Source organism: Onychostoma macrolepis, chromosome 05 (genome assembly GCF_012432095.1).
Source record: "Onychostoma macrolepis isolate SWU-2019 chromosome 05, ASM1243209v1, whole genome shotgun sequence".
Lineage (NCBI taxonomy): Eukaryota > Metazoa > Chordata > Actinopteri > Cypriniformes > Cyprinidae > Onychostoma > Onychostoma macrolepis.
Window position 1 is genome coordinate 19921414 of NC_081159.1, and position 24795 is coordinate 19946208.

The following is a 24795-nucleotide window of genomic DNA, read 5'->3' on the forward strand; positions in this document are numbered from 1 at the left end:
ATTTCTCCATGCCCTTTGTTTTTGCTAGAGCTCTATCTGACTTCCTCTTTTCTTTTAGCATCCAAATTGCTTGCTTTTCACTCAAAGTCAGCTCCCTCGTCTTCATCCTGGTTTGTGTGCGTCATCATCAAATGCAAGATTCAGAATGCAGAAGTAATGGATGTAACGGATACGACACATTCCCTGCTTTTAATATCTGAAGAATTAATGCAACAGGACACAGCTGATCACTTAGAAAGACCTGTGAGGCAACTGTTCCGATACTTATGCTCACATCAGATAGAGGGATGAAACTCCAAAAGTGCTGAACTTCTTAGCTGGAAAAACATCTGTGTGTTGAACCACCCAATAATAAAATCGGACATTCTGTAGTTTTGTCTCATATTCATCTTTTAATCATATTTGTAAGTGTCTTGACTCCACAGCCAACAGAGTAATTTTGTCTTTTCTGTTCCAATACTTTTGGAGGGCACTGTATATATTACACACACATAATTACACTTTTTGTGGTCCCTATATCATTTAGTTCTATGACTTATGAACTTCAAAGCCAAACTTTTTTGCTGTACAAGGGCAGGTGTGAGGTGAATACCTTGAGAGTGTTGTAGAGTCCTTTAAGAGCGAGAGAGAGCACCCAGGTGGCCTCCACAGCATCTTGGGCGCTGCTCTCCACCCCGACCTGCAGTAGGTGACTCACAATGGAGGTGAAGTTCTTCAGGTAGCGGCTCAGGTGGGCGGAGGTCGGGGACACAGCTTGCCCCTCATGGGACTCTGCATCATTCCTGCTGCTGCTCTCATGTGCCTGGACTAACTGGTAGTCTTTCACTGAGAAAAAAAGTAGAAAATAGAGATGCATTAATGCACTTTTTTGTTTTACTATTTGAGTGACTGTGGGTGTTTCCTCAAAGCAGCCACTAAATGAGGCTAGGAAGTCCCAATTGAATGTTTACATAGCATCTCGTCTACTGAAATGTCCTCAACAGTTTAATTTCTGAAGGCATTAGTGAGGGGCTACTCATAACCATTAATCCTACATATTTTTGGTGGTTGACTGAAATAACTATAATTTAAAAGCCAGTTTGATCACAACAAATACTTACAATATTATTTTTTAAGCATATGATTGTTTTACTATTGAGAAATAAGCATAGTGGTCATCAAATATTTGCTCTTTAAAGTTTTAGAAGCCTGCAAGTTTACTTAAGAGGTACCTTCATACAAAAACCATCTGTTAAACCTTGGCAACAAGGTAAGTAAAGCCGACACACCCTTTGCAAATGAAGGTGGGTTTAAATGTCAATGACAGTCTGTGACTTTAGAAAGACTCGTGCAGCTCAGGGCTGCCAGCAGTGGTATTTTTACAGCTAAGAACAATTGAGAAATGAGTGTGAGCAGTGTGAAGAACCCGTTGACAGATCTTCTCGCACCTGTTCTCCTCTTGCGAGTCTTGACGTCCACCACAGCAGCTCTGTTCTTTTCAGTGAAGTGTTTGAGCAGAATCACGTTGTGTTGTTCGTTGGCATTATCGATGAAGACAGCCTGAGTCCCCATACACAGCACCTAATAAACAAGACATGCATCTCTTTCAAAATGTCATAATGGCTCAGATGAGTCTTGACTACAGATGGCATGTCATAACTTCATACAGGCCTATATTATGTGTGTTAGAGATAGCACATATAACATCTTTGTTCATACCTCAGGGAATCCCACAAGCACCAACAAAGTGAAGAGATTGGTTCTCTTGAGTTGCTGTGGTAACTGCTGGATGCAGTGATCAGTGAAAGCTGCCACAACAGCACACCACTGAGAAGAAATATTCAGGTTTCGCAAGATGTCCGCCACAGAGCACGCCCAATCCAGACCGATACGACTGTTGTAATGAAAACACAGATGATGGACAAAGACTCACTGTTTTGTGAAAAACTGAAAATGTGTTAATTAAAAATACAAAAACGTCCAACAAAGCTAAAGCTGTAAAGGTAAAGTTCAGGCTAAATGTTTGACTGTCCCTACCACATTTAAAAATTTGAGGTCTTCAGTATCATATGATCTATAAAAAAAAAAGAATCATTCTAATATGATGATTTGGTGCTCCAGAAACATCAATGTTAAAAACAGCTGTGCTGCTTAATATTTTGTGTGGAAGACATGATTCATTTCTTACACTGTAACATTATAAATGCCTTTACTGTCACTTCTGAAAAATGCATCCTTGTCAAATAAAAGTATTAATTTCTTCAAAAAAAAAAAAAAAAATGATATGTATCCCACACTGCTGAACGTTAATGTATTTGGCCTCTAAAACACATTATGTTTAACCATATGTTACAAATCCAATCACACTACCTGTCTAGACACACTGCTCCCAGACTGAAGAGCAATTGAGTGGTCTTCCAGCCAGGAACATCAAGCGCTGCTCCATCTCCGAGGGTAAGCAACTCAAATTTGTCTGTCAGTGCCTCTGCAACAGCTGCATCAGCCTCCGCAGGAGAGATCCTTAACAGAAGCTGTCCCAGAAGGCCTAGTGTCAGGTGGTATGTTTCATTCAGACAGCCGGCGTTCGAGATGACCACTCTGAACAGCAGTGGCAGGATGGGACTCAGGCTGGACAAAGACAGCGAGCTGCCCTGTGGAGGATTAAATGTGTATATTAGCATATTCTGTGTTTCTTGGATGTGAACGTGAGACAAAAAAATAGGTAGCTGAACTGGCTTCATTTCAGGTTACAAATTAAACATTTTCTGAAACCAAAATCCTACCACTACAACAGTGTTGCCAAGTCTGTGGCTACTTCAAAACTGTTGCCGCGGGTTGTTTTTCATGTCCGTGGGTTGAAACAACCCAAATAACGTGATATTTAGTCCCTGCAATGTGAATTTTACCAGGGGAACCTCGCCAAAAAACATGCCATTGGGCTAGTTTTAGGCTAGTTTAGAGTAGCAATTGGGCGGGTTTTGTTGTGAAAACCTGGCAACCCTGCACTACAAATTAAACTGGACTCTTTGTTGTTACCTGTTTGGTCGCAGGCAACATGGCTGCCAACAATCCCAGAATTCTCTCTCTGGAGCATTCGGCAAACACATGTTCCTGTAGCGGCCCCCGGGCTGTCTTTTCCTCCTGGTCCTTATATGCATCCATGTTCTCTGAGGTGGGAGATGTGATAGTGTCTCCACTTGACTCTGAAACTGAGGCAAAATGAAAGAAAAAAAGGAGATAAAACACATTTTAACATGTACTTTGCCGTTTTTGTCCCCATTTACACCTATCTCCTGTTGTCTTCAATTAAATCCCATGAGACATTCAAAAGCAACAAATAACTTTGACTACATAAAGATATTATAGATCTCCTTGATTATTGAAGGGTACTAAGAGACAGGCTCACCTCTGACTCCAGGGGACAGTGTGTCTTCACTAGACACAGAGGGTGTCTGACTTGCACTGGATGAGTCTGACGTATCCTGAGAGACAAGCTTCCTCCTCTTCTCATCCCCTTCTGTATCTGGCTCCTGCTTTTGTGGTTTCTTTTGAAGAGGAATAAAAACAAGAGGATTATGAGGACTTGTTTAAAAAAAGTTTAACAGCATGTTCATCACACTGTTGTTAGTTATAACCTGGGCATTTTAGTCACAGACTTAAAAAAATAAAAAGGCCAAAAGCTTCAGTAAAGTACTGACTCTGTCTGTAGGTAGCAGTGGGGAGCAGATAGCTGTAGTGCTGCTGGGAAGCGAGGAGGTGTCTGTGCTGCTGATGTCCTGAAAAGAACCAGCCGTCGCAGGACACAGTTCACTCTCTGTGGCTGATTCATTTGAAGAAAGCAGGGACAGCAGGGCAGAGGCTCGCAAACCTAGAAGAAACAAGAGCAACCCTGATTATACAGACCCATCAACCAAGACTTCCATTTCTAATTAACACACACACACACAACTTAATTCTTAATAGATCATGTGCATTCAGATATATTGATTACCTTTCCCAGTCTGTCCCTTCAGCAGGCAATCATTGATGATGTCAGAGCAGTGGGTTTGCAGTGCCCTAGCGTGACCAAGGTTGACATCATTCAAAGGCTCTCCATCCTGCACTCTCTCACTGATCAGTTCGGAGGTGAACAGGGCAAGTGCAGCAAAAAGAAGCCAGGAGTAGTTATGTATATAGGGCTGAATGAGTCTGTGGCGGTCACTGATGCGAATGGTGACCATAGGGTACACTGTGATACGGTGGGTGGGCAGATGGCTGGAGGGAGAGGAATTTTTTAATAATAATAATAATAATAATAATAATAAACAACAACAACAACAAAATAAAAAAAATAATAATTGTGTGTGTGTGTGAAAAAAAAAATTATATATATAAAAGCATACAAGTAAAAAAAAAAAAGAAGAAACATTTATAAAATTATACTGAAAAAAAATGATTAAAATGCTAAATAAATATGAAAAACAACAACAAAGTATTATATATATATATATATACACATTTAAAAGAGAAGGATTTCCATCTTTAAATGATCAGATCAGAAATTCACTCATTCAATTGAGGTATCCAGTTTTTCTTGTCATAAATTGATTAAAATGTTGTATCTGACTTGATGTGGATTAGTTTTGGTTTGAAAAATCGTTTGCAAATATTTTATATTTTCATGTTCATTGTTTAGTTGCATTTAGTGATCTTCTCACATGTATTACCTGTCTGGGTATTTTTTGGCATTATAACACCCAAAGCAGAGATCGAAGTCCTCACAGACATTACAGTTAATCCTGCTGCCCACGATAAGGCCCTGGCAGTGGTCACAAGCATACTCCATATTCACCATCTCATGGTCATCCTCATGGCCTTCTGGTTTAGCACCACCTGAACCAGGAGAACAGAGCTGTTCAATACACGCACTCCAACTTATCAAGTGTGCGAGAAATATACTGCTGCAATAAATTATTTGTGTAGAGTCTAATTTAACGTGAATGCAAAAAAAAAGGGAAATAATGTTTGATTAACATTTAGTTTTTCCTTCATTATAGTGTAAGCCACTGTTGACTATGATGGTGTGACTCACTGAGGAAGCAGGTCTTGCACAGGTCCATATCTGTACACTGCAGGCACCGGTAGCGATGCCACGGTGCGATCCGTTCGCAGCCATCACACGAAATCTCCACATTCAGCAGGTCGCAGTAGCGTGCAATGAACATGTGCATCTGCAATGATCAAAAAATGCACAATATGTTTAGTTTCATATGGGGTTCTTTGCAAATAACATTATTTTGAGGGCTACTTGCAGTAACTTGTGTCTGAATATGTAAAATCTGTCTGTGCTTTTGCAGAGAGCAAAAGACACTGTTCACAGTTAACCTAGCCTGACTAAAAAAAAATAACTTGGCAATTCAATCCAAATATTTGTTCTACCTGATATTTAGGCATTGATGGGTGCTGACATTTGCCTGTGTTTGCACAGATTAAACATTGAATCGTGACATAAAAAGGTTTGCAGGAATACATTCAATAAACATTACACGCATAATAATGCTATAACTCCACCCAAAGGCTTATTATTTAACTGTCTCCATTATAGAAAAAAAAAAATTGTAATTAGCCTTTTGTGAGCAACAGTTTTGTTTCCCAGGAAAGCATTTATTTGATTTGATATCTGTACCTTTCTCTTGTCCTCCACTGAGGCCTGGCTGATCTTGTCAAACCATTTTTCAAACATGCCATCCAAACACTCATCCATCCATTCAGAGTTCCTCTCGTAGTCAGCGATCTCATCCTCCTCCGTCCACTGGCTACAGCATCATGTCACATGGAGAAAATGACAGATGAGAAGCCAAATAAAACACTGGATACTTTTAAGTTTAGTTTGTGAGATCAGGATTAAGTGTAGATTAAGAGTGTCAATATCACAAGAATCACAACAACAAAGCTCACCAAATCTGCCCTCAAGATGTCATCAACAACTTTACATCATAAGTCAAATGATAATGACACTGAAACCTCCTTTCTCCTCATTTTAACCCTCCTTTCATACTGAGGTCTGTATGATATTTCACATTTGCGATAGAAAGTGTGGGAATTTTAAGAATAAAGTGAAATAAAATTTATTACAACAGACCTTTCCTTAAATTTGTATTGGGACACTGTCAGCCACATTCAATATGAGCTATTAAAAAACAACTTAGTTATACAATTCATGTATCTTTTTTTAAACATCCTATTTAAATAAAACAGCGTTTCTCAACCAGGGCAGGGGGTTGATTTTTCTTTTCTTTTTTTTTTTTTTTTTAAGGCTGAAGTCCCTACATTCCTAGCACAGCATATGTGTTCTGATCCATGTCTCATACCTGATGGCAATATCATGCACACTGATGTTTTCTTGGGACATGGTGAGCAGAAGATCAGGCAGTTTGATGTTCAGAAACAGCGACAAATCTTCTGCTTCCCAGCTCATATCCAGCAAATGCAGCAGACATGTCTGCACACATGACAGGGCGGGCAGCAGGGCCCTAAGGACATACAGAACACACAACGGACATAAGACATAAAGGACATACAGAATGCATTGGCAGTCCTTGCGTAGCATATCTATTATTAATAACTTCTAAAGCACACAATGAATTCACAATTCACATTCAATATTTAAAAACAGCACAGAGAGAACCCACTTCTCGTTCAGTGCATTGAAGCTCTGCACGGCCTCTACTAGCATGAGAACCAGCAGATGATACGAGTGTCTGACCAGCTCCCTCATCTCCTGCCCGCTGCCCACTAACTGAGAAAAGTAACTGAGAAAGAAAGATAGGTTGAGTTAAAATAATGATATTAGGACAGTAGTCAGATATTAGTACCATCAGAAATGAAATGAAATGATTTTTTTTAGATCAGTGGCTCTCAAACCTGTCCTGTGGACTCCCAACCACTGCATAATTTCTATGTCTCCCTCATTTAACACACCTGATTCAACTCTTCATTAGTAGAGTCTGCAAGGCTTGAATTGGGTGTGGCCTATGAGGGAGGGAGACATACAAAATGTGCAGTGGTTGGGGGTCCCCAGCATAGGTTCGGGAACCACTGTTTTAGATAACATACTTGGTGAAATCTTTCTGACACGCCAAGAGTTCCTGGAGAAACAAAATACAGGGTGCCTGGAAGAGGTGCGGTTTCCCCAGGGTGAGTATACACTGCTGGACGAGCTCCAGCACCTCACACACACTCAGAGCCTGGGCCTTCTTCAGAGCCAGAGTATGAAGAACACTGAACACACACAGAAACACACTTCATTGCCGCTGGTCAGAGACAAATCACCATATATGTACAAGTACACATTAAAATCTGGAAATAAACAAATAAACCTAGAAATAGACAGATTTTTTTCTTTTCAAAAAGAAACATGAAACAAAATAAGAAATATTTAAGATTCAGCACTAAGTCACCCATCAAATAAGCAAATTTGTGATATTGTCCAAAGCTAAATAATCATATTTTCACTCAGATTATATACATATATTAAATGTAAAAACATATACACCCTGGTCAAAGGTTTGGGGACATTGAGACATTTTTTTTAAAGAAATCAATACTATTAGCCAGCACAACTGCCTTCAATAATGATAATAAGAAAAAATGTTTTTTTGAGCACCAAATTAAATCTTAAGGATCATGTGACACTGAAGACTGATGTAATGGCTGCTGAAAATTCAGATTTACCATCAAAGGAATAAATTACATTTGAAAATTAGTGTGAATTCAAATACAAAACAACCATTTTAAATCTTTTGCAATGTCAATATTTTTACTGTTTTTTTGGTTAAATAAATACAGCCTTAGCTTAAAAAAAATGACAGACCCCAGACTTTTGAAAGGTAGTGATTATTTGCATTAAATGTAATAATACTGATCAAATTCATTAATTTGCAATTATGCAAAACAAGAGAAGCATTTTCACTAGAAGTCTCAAATGTACAGAAAATGCTTCCAAAATTCAACAGATTTTGACACATGGATCAAACATGCATATTATTCAAAAATATACATAATATTTCAGCAACAAAGCTATTTTATTGTTTCAGAAGCAAACAAGTTGTAAGGGCTACTTTTATAATAATGGTCATTACTTTTGGAGGCCCTGGTCACTATTCACCTTTATTGTGTGGAAGAGCCAACAGGACACCAGAACAACACCGTATCTACTTTTGTGTTACAGTGTTTAGAACAACATGAATGAGAGTAAACTGAACTATAGCTTTAAAGGGACAGTCCGCCCAAAAATGAAAATTCTGTCATCGTTTACTCACCCTCAAGTAGTTCCAAACCTGTATGAATCTTTGTTCTGCCGAACACAAAGGAAGATATTTTGAAGAAAGTTTGTAACCAGGCTGTTTTGGGGCACCACTGACTTCCATAGTAGGAAAAAAATACTATGGAAGTCAATGGTGCCCCAGAACTACTCTGTTTCCCACATTCTTCAGAATATCTTCCTTTGTGTTCAGCAGAACAAAGAATTTTCATTTTTGGGTGAACTATCCCTTTAAGCCTTATAAGCTTCTTAAAAAAGATTTTGCTGGTAACAAAACTGTTGCTGGTCCCCAATGACTTCCATAATAAGGGGAAAAAACACTATGGAAGTCAAAGGGGGCCAGCAGTGGTTTAGTTACCATCATTCTTCAAAATATCTTCTTTTGTGTTCAGCAGAAGAAAGAAATTTATAAAGCTCTGGAACAACATGAGGGTGAACTATCCCTTTAAGCTTATACATCAAAATCTGTTGAATCATAGCATCATACATCTAGCCATTCCCATCATGCGGTGAACATACCTGCTCTCATTAATGACCATGTCCTTCATAAAGCTGAGGATGTATTTGAGGATGGGGAAGCGCTCTTTAACAGGTGGTGCCATGCGAGGCTCCTCCATAGATCGTAAGGAAAGGAGCCTCAAGCGGCCCCGACTGAAAGGTGCTTTACGTGGGAAGACTAACGGGGACAGAGGCTCTCCTGTTTGAGACTGAAGACTTTCCGAGGAGCCCATGGCACCCTGAGAACTGATGCTGCTGGAAGGTCCAGCATCCACTGGTGTGGAGAACGTCTGGTCACGCTGACTGGCCCCTAGGGGCATCGCTGCTTCTGCTCCCTCAGGAGTCTGGGAGATGGAGGGAACAGAGGGACTGGGCTGGAAGTCTCCCTCTGAGGTGGAAACAGATCGAAGAAGAGGAGCAGCACAAGCGCCATCTTCTGGTCTGGAAGGCTCTTGTTCCAGAAGTGCAGAGGTTCCTCCACTCGGGCTGAATCGGAAGAGGAACAAACTTCTACTGATGCAAATTTCAGCTGTTAAGAGAGTGAAAAAGATAGTGAGAATGCAGAAGAATTAGTTTAAGAAACTGTGCATCAAAGGCATATTTATAGCATCAATATTTACCAAGTGACTCCATTGTAACCTCATTCTGTCTGTCTTCTTTTTCCTCTACTCCATTCATTTTACCCATAAGGTAGCGCTGTTTCATTTCCAACTGCCAAAACAGATCAAAAGGGAGAAGTAAATAAAAAGGAATATTACGTTATTTTAAATCCAAAAATTATAAGCTATACTAACCATCCACGTTCTGATGCCATCGGCGAGGGTGTAGACCTGCAGAAGGTCCTCGCTAAGACTGCTCTGGCCGTTTTTAGCAACTAATGCAGAGGAGATAAGAAATGGAAACATGATCAAAAGGACACTGGGACTGGGATTGACATGTATGACCAACAAACTGTCCTGCTCATACAAACATCTTACAGGAACAGATCAAATACTGTCTGTACCAAGGGAACAAGGTTTTGATGGTTTAACATGGCCCTGGAGTTTTAGAATCTTCACATTATGAAGCAATATGAAGTATTATGAAGTAAAATCAACAAGAAATATAAGATTCTGCACAGTTTGTCATTAACCACTGTTTGTCATTTTTTCTGTTCTATTGTACCTATATATATATATATATATATATATATATATATATATATATATATATATATTTATATATATATATATTTATATATATATATATATATATATATATATATATATATATATATATATATATATATATATACACACACACACACACATACACATGTTAATAAATAATTAGTTAGATTTGATTTTTTTTTAAATAACTGAACTTTTAAAAAGAAAGCTGGTTATAGGCTTCCAAATATAAATAAAAAAATAATCCAACAGTTTGACATAAAAATGTATGTTTCGTTTTAGAAATGTTTCAAGATTGTGTCTGCAACATTTCTCTATAGTGATTGCGCTCTTGAACTTGTATGAAACTCTTAAAATGTCTTTAATTACCAAAGCTCCTAAGATTGTGGTGAAGTGCTGGTGTGTGATACACCATGGCCGCCCAGGTGGCGTTCACAGCCTGGTCCACTTTTGAGCCTGCAGCAATCTCGTTCCTGATTGGCTGCTTCTTGCAGGTCATCAAAAGGGCCCTCATTAACTCCGTCCTGCCATCAGAAGAATCCTGCGAAGGATCCCAGCAGGCAAAGTCCTTAAGGAATTCCACCATTTCATCTCCCAAAGGAGCTGGCTCTTCCTGCAGAACAAAATAGCACAAGATGCACAAACATGATTAGACTTTTTTTGGACTGAAATGCACACATAAAGTCATAATCCAAGTACTCTCACCTGGTTGGTGTCCGGTCTGGCCAGGCCTAACTTTTTTTCTCCAGGAAGTCCACTCAAACCATGTCTGAACATAGGCTTCCATAGAGGACAGGACAGGACATGGTTCATCAAGCCTGCAGGCAACTCTTTTACACCACGGATCTCTTCAAGAGGAAGGCAAACATAACACAAAAACATCATCGTAAGTCAGTGTGTTTTCACACTTTTTCAACTAACTGCAATTTATATTGTGAAATTTATACTCTATACATTCCCCTTTTTTTTCTACAACCTTTTTCCTATTTGTTTATTTGAAGGAGAACACATTTATGTGCTCGCACACATTTATAAATTAAATACAAAGGAATAAAATTAGCCTTTTTAAAATAATTGTTAACACTTTACTTGAAGGGGTGTGCATAAGACTGGCATGACACCTTCATAATCATGACATGACACGTCAAATGACACTTAATGACAGTTGTCATAAACATGCATAAAAACCCTTCATATTCATGACATGCGTCATGTCATGATTATGAAGGTGTCATGTCAGTCTTATGCACACCCCTTCAAGTAAAGTGTAACCAAATAATTTAACAGAGAAATAATCAAAAGTACACAATTATCACACCGTAAGGTGATTTCAAAGCCATGGTGCGGGAGGCCAGACGGCCCATTAGCCTGGACACGAGGAGCTGCAGGTCTGAGGTCCAGGACACAGTGACGTCCGGCAGACCATATGCTGTCACTGTGAACTTGTAACCCCATTCATTATTACTGCTGTCTGAGTGGAACAGAAACTGCAGCTGGGGACCAGCTTTAAACGTCACTTTCTGAAGAAAAAAGAAAAAAAAAAGATATAAAAGATACAGATTAAAAATAATGGAATCACATTCGAGCAAAGGCTAAAATTAATTGCACTGCTTTCAACAATTTTTTTAAAAATATAATTACATAATGAACACATTTGGCAGACAACTAGTAAACCGTTTTTGTACCTTTGGCCATTTCTCCGTGCCGACCTTCATATCATATCGCACTTTTCCTCCCCTAGCATCAGTGAATTCCAGATAGTCATACCTACCCCCCCCAAAAAAACCACACCTAATTAGTGTAAATACAATGCAAACTTGAACTCAAGCCACATGCATCTATAACAGAAAAAGTGTGAGTTTGATTCCCGTTTTCACCAGAAGGTGGCAGTAGAATTGTAGAATAAGCTCTTCACACCTTTTCTCTGTTTCACAGCGTTCATCAAACTCCACCTCGAAGGATGTGGCACCAGGACAGACAAAGACGGTGGTCTCATGTCTGCTGTTCTCATAGTTATGAGGTGACTCCATATGCCATGTCCTTAATACAACAGGCTGCTGAGTCTGTTGACAGCCCTCCATATCAACCTACAAACACACAGGGATACAAACTGATAAATGCATTATTCTTACAAACTGTCATTCAGTTATTAGTGGCTTGGTCCTCTTACTTTTTAATTTGCATGTAGAAAAAACCAAGTGAAATGCTCCTTTTCATTAGTTTTCAGTCTTCTATTTATTTTAACTTGAACGTATCAAAATGCTTTAAGACACAGAGTGAACTGACCTTTGAGAAGATGTCCTCTGTGTCACTAGACAGCTTCTTGAGCAGGTCTACCAGAGGATAGAATCTCTTGAGCAGCACACAGTGCGGAATATCCAGAGCGCACAACTCCAGCAGGAAGATTGTCTAACAACAGCACACAATCCACACTTAATACATACATACAAACAGAATGAATAATAAAATACAGTGGGATAAAGCGGTCTGCTACCAGCTGTCTTGTTGCCATGGCAAGAATGGATCCACTGAGTTTCTCTATGATGTCAGCTCCAGAGAAGCGCTTAATAAGAGGAATCAGTATGTCTGTGGTACCTGACAGGAACTGTTCCACATCTAATATCCAAGAGAAACAACACAAATGTATTCACACCATGATAGACTACAGCAAATAATGACTACCGTTCAAAAGTTTGGGGTTTGGAATTATTATTTTTTTTTATTATTAAAAAACAACAGTAGTAAAAATATTAATATTCTCTCAGAGTCAAATAAAGCCAACAACACAGTATTTAGTTCTAGACTAAAAAGTGTTACTGGAATGTTCAATTATTGTATTACTGGAGTGTACAATCATTTGCTGTTTTATGGAACTTAAATATCTGAAGGTAAAAACACATGGAATTGGACTACATCTTTATAGAGACTGCAAAAGGACAGAGACCACGGAAAATCAGCTTTGTAACTGTTATGCTCATAATGCAATTTGTATAAAAAGGCATTGAAATATAAATATTTAATATATATAGTCTCAGCATTTTCACAAGTGGTCTCAGTATTTTGAAGGGCTCTATAAAAGCAGACTGGAAAACCAGGAAAAGCACACTAACATTTCAGCAGGATTTCCCTGGCCAGATCAGTAGAGGTGGCCGTTCCTCCTTTGAGCTGTAGGAAGCACCAGGACAGCAGGCTGCCCTGTAAAGCCCAGAACAGAGACAGCAGGACCCTCCAAATGGACCCTCCTCTGGAATCCAACATCAACACCTCACACTGAACAAAGGGAGAGGGGCATTTTACACGGGTCAACATCACATTTCTCCTTGTAGAGCTAGACAAAGGAAAACTATTAGTGAGTTGTCCTGCAATGCATTCCAATACGAGGTGTCAACTAACACATGTTAATGCACAATGTAAACATCTAAAGTATGTGTCAGCTATTTGCAGGAGCTTATATATGTGAGCAGGAGTGACCAGACGAGGTTGGCTGTCAGCATGGGGCAGACATACCTCTCTAGTGGCCACAATGAGCAGCGTGTCCATGACGGTCAGGACAGGTGAGATGTCAAAGTCAGATGGGGCTCCTTTAGGGGGCAGCAAGAGGAGACCTTTCGGGTCCTGATCGCTGCAAACGAGACAATATGTGAGAGCAGGAAGTAAGCTATACATTTTTACCGGACCAAAAAAAAAAGTGCTAGTTTAAAGAGATGAGTTTGATACCTGAAGTAACTGCAGAGAGACTCAAATGTCAGTTTAACAGACTCTGGCTGATTTTCCTCAGTTATGTTTTTCTAAAAAAAATAATAATAATTCTCATACAATAGCAATTCAACAACAATATTCAGCCATGGCAAGTACACCCTCATAGTCTTACCATCATGTGGAAGAGTTTGTCCCTCCGGCTCGGTTTGTCAGGGAAGAAAATGGCAGCTCCACTGAGGATGGCTTTCACAGCTTCTTTTCTCAGAGCTTTCTCCACTGCAGTCTGTCCCTCAGGGCCGTCCACCACTGCACAGCACAAAAACTGTGGGTTATTCTCTCAATCACCAATCAAAATACTATGGCATTATTATATGGCTTTTAACCAATTTAACTGAATGTTTTAAAGATGTCACAGCGTGTTTTCAGCCATCAATTTTAACTGATATTTTTTGGAAACTAGAAACTACTCTACCGTTCAGTTTGCGGTTAGTATGTTGTTTTTTTAAAATAATATGTTTATTTATAGAAGACAAATTAAACTGATCAAGTGACAATAAGAAATTTAATTAATTCTTCAAATAAATTCTGGGTCCCACTTTATATTAGGTGGCCTTAACTACTATGTACTTACATTTAAATTAATCATTTGATACAGTGCACTTATTGTGTACATACATGTTTTTACATTGTACTTATATTTTAAAAATACCTATACGTACTTACATCTGTAATTAATTTCTGTAATTACATTTAGAATTACACTGTCAACCCATCCCTTACACCTTAACCCACCCTTAAATCTACCCACAATCACCAAACCTGTCCCTAACCTTACCCCCATCCCACCTCAATAGCAGCAAATGTGTTTTGCAATACAATATGAACACAATAAGTACAATGTACTTATTTTTTGATGTAAGTACATAGTAGTTAAGGCCACCTTATATAACATGTGACCGAATTCTGTTCTTTTGAACTTTATATTCATGTAAGTGTCCTGAAAAAAAGTCACAATTTCTGCAAAAAAATAAAATAAATAAATAAAATATACATATTAAAGAAGCAGCACATCTGTTTTCAACATTAATAAAAATAAATGTTTCTTAAGCACCAATACAGAACAATAGAATGACTTCTGAAGGAAAATTCAGCTTTGCCACAGAAAATAATTATATTTATAAATATATTAAAATATAAAAACTGTTATTTTAAATAGTAACGCTTCACAATATTACAGATTTTACTGTATTCAAATAAATGAAATAAAACTCCAAACTTTTGATCAGTAATATTTGCTACAATGGAAGCACGTTGACAGCAGCTAAAAACTTCAACTTCAGATTAAACGCTGCTCCAACAGATCATTATTTATGTTTCATGTTCTGTATTTCACTGCTTGTTCTCACAGCTGGTTTCCCGCAGTTCTCCACAAACACAAATCAATGCTGTTGAGCCATAAAGAGCAGTATGCGAGTCTTACCTTGACACAAGTGACTGTAGAGCTCTCCAACGGCTTCTGCAGGATCCACGTCTGTGCTGGCTGAGGGTGATGCTGATGCTGAAGCTGAGGCTGTGATGTCTGACTGGGACTCTGTCAGGCTGGGCAGCATTGAGAAGCAGTTCTGGAGCAGCTGAAGCAGGAGAACTCTTGTCTTTATGGCCTCCTCTCCTTCACTGAAAGTGTATGCACACACATACATGGCAGACATTGGAAAATATAATTTTTAAACACATTTTGCCTGCCCTAGTTCATAAGAAAAGTTTCACCAACTCATTACATTAGAATGGTTTCTGAAGCATCATGTGACAATGAAGGCTGCTGAAATAAATTACATTTTGAAGAATATTAAAAATAGAATACAGTTATTTTAAATTGTAAAGATATTTCACATTGTTACTTTACTTATGATCAAATGAATGCAGCCTTGGTAAGAATAAGGGACTTCTTTTGACCCCCAAACTTTTAAACAGTAGCATGATTTTACATGGACAAGGCCACACTACTCTAATGTCAAAGTCTGAACTTTGTGTCTAGTCTTTATTTTAAAAAGTATTCTTTACTGTCTAGTTTTAAACACCTTTGCCTTCATTAGTTCAATTTAAATGATCCTTTAAATGGACACCTGTATTTTGAAAAGTACAAATAATCCATGTAATCTCTAATTTATCATTTCTAAAATATTTTGTTTTACAAAGTATAGCATGTGACACCATAGAACTTTGCCATCATGGCTTAAAATGTTATGTCAAGTGGACTTCAGAAAAATCTATCTACAGGAAGCAAGAACATCTGACCATCTGTAGAGAGAGTCACATGATCAGTGAACTTATCAGCTTAGTGGCCTAGAAATAGAAAGTCAGAAAGTCTATGCCACAATGTAAAATGATTTTTAACATATACTCTCTGTAACCCCACCGTATGTGCAGTAAAAATGATATCCTATTTATAATAATATCCTATTCAAATAAAATCCATGCACATATTAATAGAAACATAAATTCTCATTACAGCTTCACTCACATAGATCTGAGTTTGTGGTAGAAGTCCCAGAACAGCAGCAGGTTGAGGTCACTGAAGTCCAGTAGGGACTTCTGCTTGGACAGAGACACATCCTGTAACATAGGCTCAGGGTTTATACAGCTCTCTTTAGAGAGGCATGCAAAGTTCATTGAAAAAATGCATTACGAATTTCAGTTATATTTGAATAAATTAGGTCACTCGCAAGAGGACATGTGGTGGGTGTACCATATCTCTGGTGAGCTGCTGGATGAAATAAAGGGTTTTCTTCATGAGTGCGAGACCTGTAACCAGGCCTGAAACGCTCCCCTCGGCCTGAGCGCTCAGATCCTCCACATCCTCCAGCCGCTCGGAGTCTGGACACAAATAACCACTGAAACTCATCTGCTGAACCCCCAACCTCTCTGCCGTGTCCTGCCTAGCGCACAGGAACTTCACCATCAGAAACTACATACAGAAAGACAAAAAGAATAGATGTTAATTAATTTTCAGAATTCATAATATTTCATTCAAATATCAAAATGATAGACTTGCACTTGAAATGATCAACTGCAAGCTCACATTAAGATCCGTCTCCATCGAATCAACAACTGATGGATTAAACCAAGTCTCTGCCCTACATTTCACTCAGACAAACTCCCAGAGTTAATAACATACTGTAATGGATTTAAGTTTTTTTGCACATTTACGTCACTTACCTTTCTGGTACTTTTGCACTTATTGTGGGAAAGCTACTGTGTTATTTTGTCATGACAAAAAAGTTAAAAATTTGTCTCACGTCTATATTTAAAATACGTCTGTATTTTATTGTTCACTGTCAATTGTGTGTTACCATAACCACGATTTTTGTGTTTTTGATTTTCGATTGATGTCAGGAGCAGACTATCAAAAGAAAGAAAAAGAATCCATACTTTTGACACTCTGCATTGTTGCAGCTTGATCTCCACGTCATTCCAGTCCTCTTCCACCTCAAACCAGCCAATGGGCTCGTCCTCACTGGTCTCTGGTATCCTTGTGCTGGAGTGTGTGTGTTTGTTTGTGAATGTAATACACGTGACAGTGTGTGAGGAACAGAGGCAGATAACAGCAAGAGGTCAATTGACTCACAGAAACATTCTCACTGAATTTACAGACCAAAATACACTCTCGCATACACTGGGCAAAACAATGCATTCTCACGTCATTATTCAAACAAGCACCATTTAAAGTTCATGTGATCAATATTGGCTGTCTTTTATGAACAACAATGTTATATTAAGTCTAGATAAACAAATCAACAACAAATCACTGTGACATACCTGTCTTGGACAAATTCTTTATAGTCTTTGTAGTCCCAGCTGTCATACTTTTTGAATCTTTTGAAGTGTTTATCTGCATCAAATGCCTCGCTATCATTGTAGGCAAAGACCAAGCCACATTTAGCACCAATAGCTCCTTTACGCACCTGAAGCGTAGGAACACAGCAGAGCTTTAAAACTAGAATGTGTAGATCAAATCAGTTTGTATGTTTCCAACTGAACATTTATTTGACTACCATACTGACAGAACACACTCTAATTTCATGGTTAAGAAGTATAAAGCACAATTCTCAAGTGTGTACTAAAGCTTCTCTCACTTTTATCTTGATCTGTGTGACCTGGAAGCAGCTCTGGTTTTCGGTGGACAGAATCACACTGGCTTTCCTCTTTCCATTCTCTGTCAGAAAACCTGCAGGTACAAAGGAAGCATTAAAAGGGTCAACTTTGCATTCGTTTCTTTCTAAGCAATACAGATGACCTAAAAAAAGAGCTCAACCATACAGCTTTTCTCCACAGAGAAAGCTATTCTTTTAAAGCACACAGCTGCTATTCACCCCAGCACTTTGGTGATTTATCTGACTGTGAAGCACTCGATCAAAATACCCATCCAAAAGACCATACCATCTCCAGTGTTGGGCTCCGTCAGCATGTTTTCTGGGCCAGACTTCTCCTCTTTACTCTTCACATCACATGCTTGCAGATGGAGCTGGATGGGTTTACCTAAATTTACATGAACAGTAATAAAATAAAAAAACATCTAGATTAGTGTTGTTACCGTTAACTTTTTTTCATTTGATTAAAATTGATTAGTTATTACATTTTTAAAAATCCTTTGGAACCACTGTGCATTACCATTACGGTAGAGTAGTCTTAACCGGACAGACGCCATCGAGGCCAGCAGTGAGGAAGCTCTGTACTCTGAGTCCAGATGCTCACAGATACCAGACAAAGAGATGAGGACTTTAGCCACGCTGGCTCGAGCCAGAGCAAACGCTAACAGAGTCAGCTCAGCGTCAGGAGACACACAGCAGCTAGAGAGAGACAGCACGGTTGAAAGCAAAGCACTTCTGTTAAGCTCAGCAGAGAAGGGCAGAGTGTCCAATTACGTTCAAATGAAACAGCTGTAATTATTCACTGATAGAAGTGAATGTTTTCCATTATTATCTGGCTAACTCGTATTGTATAATTAAAACCGAAAGGGCTTTGCCACTATTGCCCTCCACGTCAGCATTGTTTTGACCTATTAATAACAGATTTAAACATGCTGAGTTGAGCTGAGCTTGATTCTTACTCTGCTATGCGCAGTAAAAAGCCGTCCACCTCTTCCAGAATGTTTGCAGAGAGGAATTTGGGGAACTCCATTGAAGACGGTGTTAAGGACAGGGGCGGCATGTGCTGTAAGGCTTTCCTAGAAAACAAAAAGCATAAAAAACACAGTAAAATACACTGCTCTGACCAAATTAAATGTTTCTCGATGAACAAAAATTTCAAAAGAAGAACATTTGCTTGAAATAGAAATCTTTTATAACATTATCAAAATCTTTACATTATCAAAAGTCACTTTTGATCAATTTAATGCATCACTGGTGAATAAAAGTACCAATTGGTACTGGTAATTGGTAATAGTAGTGTTAACTACATGCCTCAACAAATTAAATTCAAATTTTCAAATCAAAATGCACTAGGCAAAACAGAGAACGAAACATACAGCTACCATCAAATTTGTGACAATAACGCAACAAATATTACTGCAATGCTTTTATGAGAAGCAATATTCATTAGTCATTTCTCCTGACTTACTGTGTGCTCTGTAGGACGGTCTGCGCGAGCACAGGGTTGGTTTCCATGGAAGCGGTGACCAGAGATGTGAGGAGAGACAGATACCATATAGCCGAGGCGTCGGATACTGAAACTTCTTTACTCTTGGTAATCTGGTAGCCCATTGTCTTCAGACCATGAATACGTGTGTCACAGCCATCGCTAAGGCAGCGCTTAATGTTTATCTGAATATCTGAGAGACAAAAGGAAGATCAGCGTAAGGGCTTTTTGACTACTAACGTTCATGTTGATAGGACTAGAGTAGTATATACTTGGAACAAACAGAAATCACAGTCTCTCTTTATATTCCACTCACAGCATGCAACTTCTGTGTACATATATACTATCGTTCAAAAGTTTGGGGGATAGTAAGATTTTTTTAAAGATGTTAATAGTTAAATATATTAAGTTTCTACAATATATAAATATATTGTAGAAACTTAATTTTCTGTAAAGCTGCTTTGCAACGATTTGTATCGTAAAAAGCACTATACAAATAAACTTGAAATGAATTGAATTGAATTAATACTTTCATTCAATAAGAATGCATTAAATTTATCAAAAGTGACGGTAAAGACATTTATAATGTCCCAAAAGATTTCTATTTCAAATAAATTGGGTTCTTTTGAATTTTCTATTCATTAAAGAATCTTGAAAAAATGTATTACAGTTTCCACAAAAATATTAAGCAGAACAACATATTTCAACGCTGATAATAAGAAATGTTTGTTGAGCAACAAATCTGCATATTAGTATGATTTCTGAAGGACCATGTGATTCTGAAGACTGAAGTAATGGCTGCTGAAAAATCAGCTTTTCCCTCACAGGAATAAATTACATTATAAAATATATTAAAATAGAAAATCATTTTTTTTAAATTGTAGTAATATTTCTCTACATTACTGGTTTTACTGACCATAAGAGACTTCTTTCAAAAACCCAAACTTTTGAATAGTAGTGTACAAATTTAAACTTCAAACAGAAGATTCTGTTATACAAGTGTATGCTCACAAGGATGGCTGATGTTGGCGTTATCCAGTAGTGGTACGTAACCCGTGACATTACTGGGGATCCTCACATCTCTGATCTCCTGCAGGGAGCGCCGGTTCTTTCCTACAGCTATAGACACCAGCTGCGGCATGTAGCTGTGGTCATTAGATGCTACCGCAATGGCCAGGCGTCTCAAAACTATGTCTGGCTTCAGCTTTAACCTGTGAAAGTGAAGGGGGTAATATTTAACTAGTTATTTAGCGAAGGTAATAAAATGTGTTACATCAACAGCTATATTTTAAATCCATGAAAATGCACCAATGAAATGGGCAGCTTGCCTTATCCAGTGTGAGCGAGCGCTACCGTCCGACTGCCAGAAAGACACGGTCTCACCATTGGTCAGCTTGTTGATATCTGCACTATTGGACGAAGCCTCGATGAAGCTGTAGCACTGGGTGACCACCTTAACTTTATCCACATCTGGGTCATGATTGAGCTCAGCTCTGTATTGGATGTCTAGATCTGAGAGAAGAGTCAGTAGAATATGCAAAGTAGATGAAGAAAAATGTTCCCATATTTTATCCACAGTAAACTGTACCTCTAGCAGCACGAAAGCAAAATTGCTAAATTAAGTATTCTTTCCAATAGAGTGCTGCAAGAATGAGCTCTATAACTAGCAAATGAGTTAGCATTTTTGCATGTGTTCTGAATGGGTTTTTGATTAAATGCCTGAAATTCTGACATAAGAGGTCACTGTACTATAAAAACATTCTGTAAGTTTCAGAACTCAAAACTTTGTTGTTTATCTAAACACAGCTTATAATGAAGCCAATCTACCAAAACGACAGCTTGTAGAATGTGCCAAGTGTGGCTAAACACTGCCTCCAAAGAAGAAGATCAACGCCTGCTTCTACATCACTACCCGTTTAGCCCCGCCCACCGATTTGCACATATAGTAGGTAAATAACGAAAGGGGTAAATGCACATCTACGTAGAAACCAAACTATAAAGATGCTTTGAATACAAGACGCTGTGCAGTGCCAAACTATGGAAAAACACAGTCTTCGCATTGCCTTCCTTCTGATCCCAATGTTAGGAACGAGTGGATGAACATTATTTTTAATGAAGTTCCAGACCGCATCAGGAAGAACTCGGTCCTTTGTTAATTTCATTTTACAGCGGATTTGTTTACAAAAAAGACACAATTTGATGCAGGATTTTCAGAAAGATTGAAACTAAAAGACAATGCTGCGCCGACTATATTAGATCCGACAGTACTGGCGCAACACACAGGTGTGAGTAACTGCTTTTATTACAACTGCTTTGACATGTACTGGGTATTTACCGTTTTTGACTTACATCACAGCAGCGTCCACAGGAACCAGGGTGATTCTCACTTCTGGGTTGGCTTACAAATATATCTCATCCCTGCAGCACTATATAATTGTTATTACCACTCTGCCCACTAACCGCCATTTACCTTTCTCCTTCTGTAGCAGGTAATCCAGGAAGTCCTGCACTACAGATGACCTCATGGTGCAGATGCTGTTGTAGCCTTCCAGCACAGGGAATGGGATAGCGCTGCTGGGGATGCGATTCCGGTGCAAGAATTTCAGGATTTTGGAAGCATGTGCTTTGAGACGGTCCTTGGACTTGGAGAAGATATCCACAAACCCTGGATGAGCATGAAGGGTAAAAGAGGACAACAACTGGGTCAAACAATGAGAATCATTTGCGTAGTTACCTGGCATGGTCAACTTTGGACATCTGAGCTTGTGTCACCATTGCATTCAAATAAACAAGAACGTTCACGTCTGCTTCCCCACCTGGTGTCAAAGAGCACGCCTGAAGCTGCCTGATCACATGACTGAGTTCTCCCTGCAGGTTGGCTCCATTGGAGTTTTTCAGTGCCATGAGCATGTTCTCCACATCAACAATCCCATCACCCTCAGCATCAAACTGACCAAAGGCCTAAAGAGCACAAATGGAAGAGATTAATTTTTTTCTGTCTGTACGTTCTGTGACACAAATATTAGGCTGAGGTATCACACAAAAGAGAAGGCAAACAGAAAATAAAAGGAGGACAAGAACAACTAGTCTCTCTAGCTCTCTCAAACCAGTTGTCCATTTCACCTATATAAAACACACTCGAGCCAGCATGTGAATCATTTGTAAAGCAAATGAATGCGAGTCATGTTTAAATCAGTATAGCCACTTCCAGAAAGCACCACACTAACAAAATATACCATAGTACAACAATGTTTTTTAATATGTCTTAGAATACCATGTAAATAACATAGTACATGCATTAAGCAATCATTAAGCACCAAGATATATGTATAAAAGTACCACACTATGGATACAATCACAGTAATGTGACTGAACAACTTTAATTTGTCAGGATTCTGAAAGTGTGCAGTGAGGCAATCCCAGAAAAAAAAAAAAAAAAAAAATGTATCAACCAATATATCAATTACTCTGGATAGGTTTTAAATTTAATCAGGGTTGGGGGGAGTGGGGACATTGTACCGGGCCCTGTGATTATGGATGCACACTAAAGTTCTCTACGGTTTATATCTAGCTTTAACAAAAATGAAATCTGTAAATCCCAAATCTAAAATGTAAAAAAGATTTCTACAGCTGAGTTTCTGACTATTTACTGCCAATATGTATACGTAAAATAGAAAAACACTTAGTTTGCTTATACAAATTGGCAATCAATACGTTAACTGTAGAAATCTGTGTGAAAAGGTAATTTGTTATTGCCAAATTTCATTTGCTACAGCATTTTTTACAACCCTTTTATTGACAAGTACAGCACAGCACGACCTAATCTATACTGGCACTAGATGAGTCGGACTACTCGGCGGTCAATATTAGTCAGTGTAATCAAAGCCTGTATCTACCAATAAAAAAGAAAGACAATGCAAATCTAATACGACAGTCCTATGATGTGCTGAAATGTTTGAAAGTAAACCAGCCAATAAACAGCCTTTATCAAATGTGTGATACAAAGATAGAAATGTAACCACTCAAGAGTATAGAGAAAGCTATGTAGTCAATTACACAACTTTGAGTTGTTTGTCACAGCTACTACTTATTTACTTATAAGTTATTTAGGTGACAGGGACGTTTTGCTGAAGTGAACTATAGTGAGAGTTCATGAACCACCCTTCTTTGGTCTTGAACCTGCAAACTCTCAGTTATCAGCTAAGACTTGGTATGAACCACTGTGCTACAGCAGGTCATAGCTCATCTGAGTGACTTGTCTGATCACCTCCTCGCACTCATCTCTGGGCGCGTCTCTGCTCTCCAGCATCTCGCAGAACTGCTCCAGAGTGACGGACTCCTCTCCGCGGCTCAGCCGCTCCTCCAGCCAGCGCACCAGAGCACTCTCGTTTCGCGCCAGCACCGACTCCGAAATGGCGACCCATGAGTCGCTCATACGGGCCGCTGCCTCTCGCAGCTTCACCTGCTCCAGCAGAGCTTCAGGAGTGGGGAGTCCATAGCTCGGGGCCGGCGGGTTCGCCGAACCTCTTCCGCTTCTCCCCGGACCGGAGCCTGCCGCCGCTGCTGCTGCTGCTACTCCTCCTCCTCCACCACCACCACCACCTCCGCCGCCGCCGCCGCCACCACCTCCTCCGCTGCCGGCCCTGTTGCCTGTGGCCGCAGAGGCCGGGCTGCCCTCAGCGAACACGGGACTCTCCGTTTCTACGTCCTCATCGTCGCCGCTCCCCGCGCCACAGCCTCCCTCCGCGTTCCCCATGGTGTTCTGCGGCCTCGGGCTCTCTTCCGATCGCCTTCAGCCCAGGTTTGAAGCTGAGTTTTAGTGTCAGGGTTGATTAATCCAGTGTGCTTTTCTAGTCAGTGCGCTCCTCCGCTGTCACTACCGCATTGACGGGCTCCGCCAGCTGACGTCATGTTTGTCAGCAAAAAACTTTGGTCCCTTCCGTGAGCTCAGCGACGCCCGCTGCGCTGTAAACACGCCCCCTAGCGTACTACCTCCAGTATTGGCAGATCATTCTTTTGAATTATATTTTTGTCATTTTTAATAAATAAATAAATGCTCATATTCGAAGCTGATGTTCAGTGATTATGTCAGTTTGTAGGTCACCTGGAAAGCTAAATCTTAATGTCAAAAAATGCTAAACAAATGTTGTTTTAGTAACAAAGTTAAAAGGATATACTACAGGATTTATTATGCATGTTTTGGAAAGCTGAACATTTCATATGCATATTCTGTTGACTGGAAAATGCATTTGTTTTATAATTGTATTTAGATTGTATTTAAGTTTTTTTTTTTGGAGGGGGGATTTATAAAAATATAATAAAAGGAAACTGGGGTGTGTGATTCCCCAATTGTAAGTCGCTTAGGATAAAAGCGTCTGCAAAATGACTAAATGTAAATGTGTGATTTTTGTATTTGATGTGATTTTTTTATTTTTTTTATTTTTTTAAGAATCACATTTTGGAATATGAAGAATAATGCAATGACAATATTACAATTGCTTATTTTATTAGAAA

The 24795-nt window shown here is 39.1% G+C and overlaps 1 protein-coding gene across 2 annotated transcripts in view; it reads right to left on the minus strand.

Annotated features, from left to right (window-relative positions):
• The window catches only part of zzef1 (zinc finger, ZZ-type with EF hand domain 1), a 40054-nt gene extending 15754 nt beyond the window's left edge, over window positions 1-24300 (minus strand). Inside the window, exons 1-43 of one of the 2 annotated variants that reach the window (XM_058775841.1) lie at window positions 23549-24300; window positions 22098-22242; window positions 21752-21946; window positions 20610-20793; window positions 20293-20492; window positions 19264-19474; window positions 18755-18871; window positions 18316-18494; window positions 18085-18183; window positions 17781-17872; window positions 17464-17609; window positions 17077-17182; window positions 16394-16612; window positions 16169-16239; window positions 15128-15321; window positions 13820-13953; window positions 13666-13736; window positions 13456-13570; window positions 13059-13218; window positions 12443-12564; window positions 12235-12357; window positions 11866-12035; window positions 11634-11715; window positions 11267-11468; window positions 10654-10796; window positions 10318-10561; window positions 9574-9653; window positions 9400-9490; window positions 8801-9308; window positions 7075-7239; window positions 6651-6770; window positions 6330-6491; window positions 5645-5774; window positions 5051-5189; window positions 4686-4851; window positions 3971-4233; window positions 3678-3847; window positions 3386-3524; window positions 3016-3188; window positions 2350-2630; window positions 1699-1873; window positions 1428-1560; window positions 593-825 (exon numbers count right to left, since the gene is read on the minus strand). In XM_058775841.1, the coding sequence (XP_058631824.1) occupies window positions 593-825; window positions 1428-1560; window positions 1699-1873; window positions 2350-2630; window positions 3016-3188; window positions 3386-3524; window positions 3678-3847; window positions 3971-4233; window positions 4686-4851; window positions 5051-5189; window positions 5645-5774; window positions 6330-6491; window positions 6651-6770; window positions 7075-7239; window positions 8801-9308; window positions 9400-9490; window positions 9574-9653; window positions 10318-10561; window positions 10654-10796; window positions 11267-11468; window positions 11634-11715; window positions 11866-12035; window positions 12235-12357; window positions 12443-12564; window positions 13059-13218; window positions 13456-13570; window positions 13666-13736; window positions 13820-13953; window positions 15128-15321; window positions 16169-16239; window positions 16394-16612; window positions 17077-17182; window positions 17464-17609; window positions 17781-17872; window positions 18085-18183; window positions 18316-18494; window positions 18755-18871; window positions 19264-19474; window positions 20293-20492; window positions 20610-20793; window positions 21752-21946; window positions 22098-22242; window positions 23549-24037 (7341 nt within the window). In that variant the 5' untranslated portion in view covers window positions 24038-24300. Of the gene's footprint in view, window positions 1-592; window positions 826-1427; window positions 1561-1698; window positions 1874-2349; window positions 2631-3015; window positions 3189-3385; window positions 3525-3677; window positions 3848-3970; window positions 4234-4685; window positions 4852-5050; window positions 5190-5644; window positions 5775-6329; window positions 6492-6650; window positions 6771-7074; window positions 7240-8800; window positions 9309-9399; window positions 9491-9573; window positions 9654-10317; window positions 10562-10653; window positions 10797-11266; window positions 11469-11633; window positions 11716-11865; window positions 12036-12234; window positions 12358-12442; window positions 12565-13058; window positions 13219-13455; window positions 13571-13665; window positions 13737-13819; window positions 13954-15127; window positions 15322-16168; window positions 16261-16393; window positions 16613-17076; window positions 17183-17463; window positions 17610-17780; window positions 17873-18084; window positions 18184-18315; window positions 18495-18754; window positions 18872-19263; window positions 19475-20292; window positions 20493-20609; window positions 20794-21751; window positions 21947-22097; window positions 22243-23548 lie in introns of both variants that reach the window. The other variant, XM_058775840.1, reaches the window with a different exon arrangement.
• Between the last annotated feature and the right edge of the window lie 495 nt (window positions 24301-24795).